Source organism: Trichosurus vulpecula, chromosome 7, assembly GCF_011100635.1.
Source record: "Trichosurus vulpecula isolate mTriVul1 chromosome 7, mTriVul1.pri, whole genome shotgun sequence".
Taxonomy (NCBI): domain Eukaryota; kingdom Metazoa; phylum Chordata; class Mammalia; order Diprotodontia; family Phalangeridae; genus Trichosurus; species Trichosurus vulpecula.
The window spans coordinates 265,224,120-265,226,282 of record NC_050579.1 but is presented as its reverse complement, the minus strand read 5'-3'; the positions used below and the strand labels follow the sequence as shown (position 1 = coordinate 265,226,282).

The following is a 2,163-nucleotide window of genomic DNA, read 5'->3' as shown; positions in this document are numbered from 1 at the left end:
TCAACTACAAAGTGGTAGGATTAGAGTGCATTATCACTTTGGAAATGTCCAGTTCTAGATATATGAGCATATGACTTTTGACATAGGATACCATTGATTCTCAATGTATCACCAGGTGGAAGTAATAGGACATTATTGTAATGTTTGTGGACATCATGCAACTCCATCACTTTAGTGTTCAGATTATCTACTGCTTCCTTTTTTTAGGCTCTTCCATTAATTGTTCCATCACATCTACTGAATCTCTGAAGACAAATGGTTATTAGTGAGTTGATCTTTGGTGTGGCATTCTTCTTTCAATGTGCCATTGGTCTTGTAGGCAATTCACTGCTGCTCATGCTCTATATTTGTATCTCCTTCAAAAAGCCTCAACAGAAGAAGTCCATGGATTTGATTCTTGCTCATTTGACTTTGGCCAATATGGTAACACTTTTTACCAGGGGCATCCCAGAAATCCTGTTTTGTTTTGGGATGAGACATACTTTAGATGATTTATGGTGTAAGGCACTCATGTACATTTACAGAATTTCCCGGGGACTTTCTGTCTGCACAACAAGTCTTCTGAGTATGTTCCAGGCCCTCATCATCAGTCCCCACAGCTCTGTGTGGGCAAGCATCAAAGTCAGAGCCCCTAAATACATTTTACATTATTTCCTCTTTTTCTGGGTCACCAACGCATTGATCTACATTAGGGTCATTGAACTCACTGAAGCAACCAAAAATGACACAATTTCTACCTATCGTTACGCCTCACATATTTTCGTAGTAAGATCAGTAGGAGATGACAATGAACTTACTGCTGCATTTATGTTTGGTATGACTCTTCATGACCTTATCTTTCACTTCCTTATGGGCTTGTCCAGTACCCATATGGTGCTTCTCCTGTATAGACATAGCAAGCAAGTGAAGCATATTTATAGCAATAGTCATTCCCCTAGATCCTTCCCAGAGGTCAAGGCCACACAGACCATCCTCTTGCTTGTAACCTGTTTTGTTTTATTCTACTGGCTCAACAACTGTATCACTTTATATGAAACTTTTAAATTCGAAAAAGATGTTGAGTTGGAAACCATTGCCAGCTTTTTTGGTGGATGTTACCCTGCCCTCTCTCCCTTATTGCTTATTGGCAGTGAGAGTCGTATCCCAAAGTTTCATTGTATGCCTGGAAAGGTACAAAGACCTCATAAAGATTTTATGGATGGATTGGTCAACCCATGAATTTAATTTTCCCTCTACAACTCTATGAATTTCTATGTCCCATTGCTGGAAAAAATGTATAATTCAACAATCAGGAATCTCAAAAATACCCCACAAAGATTTAGCATCTTATTATCAAATTTGAAAGGAAATTTCTTTCCCTTGCATCCTTCAGTTTTAGAAAGATCAGGAGGAAGACTCAGGCCCTTTTCCATATCCTCATATTAGATAATTGTTTTATCTTGGGTAAGTCATAATACCATTACTGACCACATTATGCTTCTTTGTAATATGAAAGATTTGGATGAAATGTATAATGTCACTTCCATGGAGGCTACATGAATATTGTATTAAGAACATTGGGATTAATGTCATCAGTACTGGGTTTGTTTCCTTGCTCTCATGGATATCACTAATAATAAGGCTTAGAATTTCTTAGTAAATGCCAGGCACTGAGGTAAGTGCAAAGGATACAAAGACAAAAATATCATTCGTTACCTTAAGCAGAGACAACATTTAAACAGCTATTGAATTATATAAAATAAATATTCAATGTAAATAGGGGCAATGGCAAAAGGAAGATATTAGCAGCAGAGCAGACTTGGAATGGTCTCTTGCAGAGAGCATGGGATTGCAGGTAAGTATAATGCCAAGCGGTGTGGGACTCTTCGCTGTTTTTTGTTTGAGTGCTTCTCAGCAGTAAGGCACTCAAGTACCTGTTATGAGTCTTGACTTTCAAATGTAATGGCAAGCAAAGTGGGACTTATTGCTGTCTTTTGTTCTGGAATGATTCTCAGTACTGAGGTAATCAAGTGCCTTTGATTGAGTCTTGCCTTTGTTTTAACCAAGGGTCTTTGAATTTGGAGTCTTTGATGACCTGCTTAAGTCACAGGAAGGTCTAGATCACATAGATCTAGATCACTCTGTTAACTGTTTATGTATTGATATAGTCAGACAAAAGCCTGT

General features: G+C 38.0%; 1 protein-coding gene across 1 annotated transcript; it reads left to right on the top strand.

Annotated features, from left to right (window-relative positions):
* The first annotated feature begins 255 nt into the window (after positions 1-255).
* LOC118858561 (olfactory receptor class A-like protein 1) lies at positions 256-1,218 on the top strand. Its single transcript, XM_036769126.1, has one exon. The coding sequence runs from the start codon at positions 256-258 to the stop codon at positions 1,216-1,218; it is 963 nt and encodes a 320-aa protein (XP_036625021.1).
* Positions 1,219-2,163: the final 945 nt, after the last annotated feature.

What these genes read in the sequence shown, in the direction of transcription:
- LOC118858561 (XM_036769126.1), top strand. Translation starts at nt 256, where the DNA reads ATGGTTATTAGTGAGTTGATCTTTGGTGTGGCATTCTTCTTTCAATGT.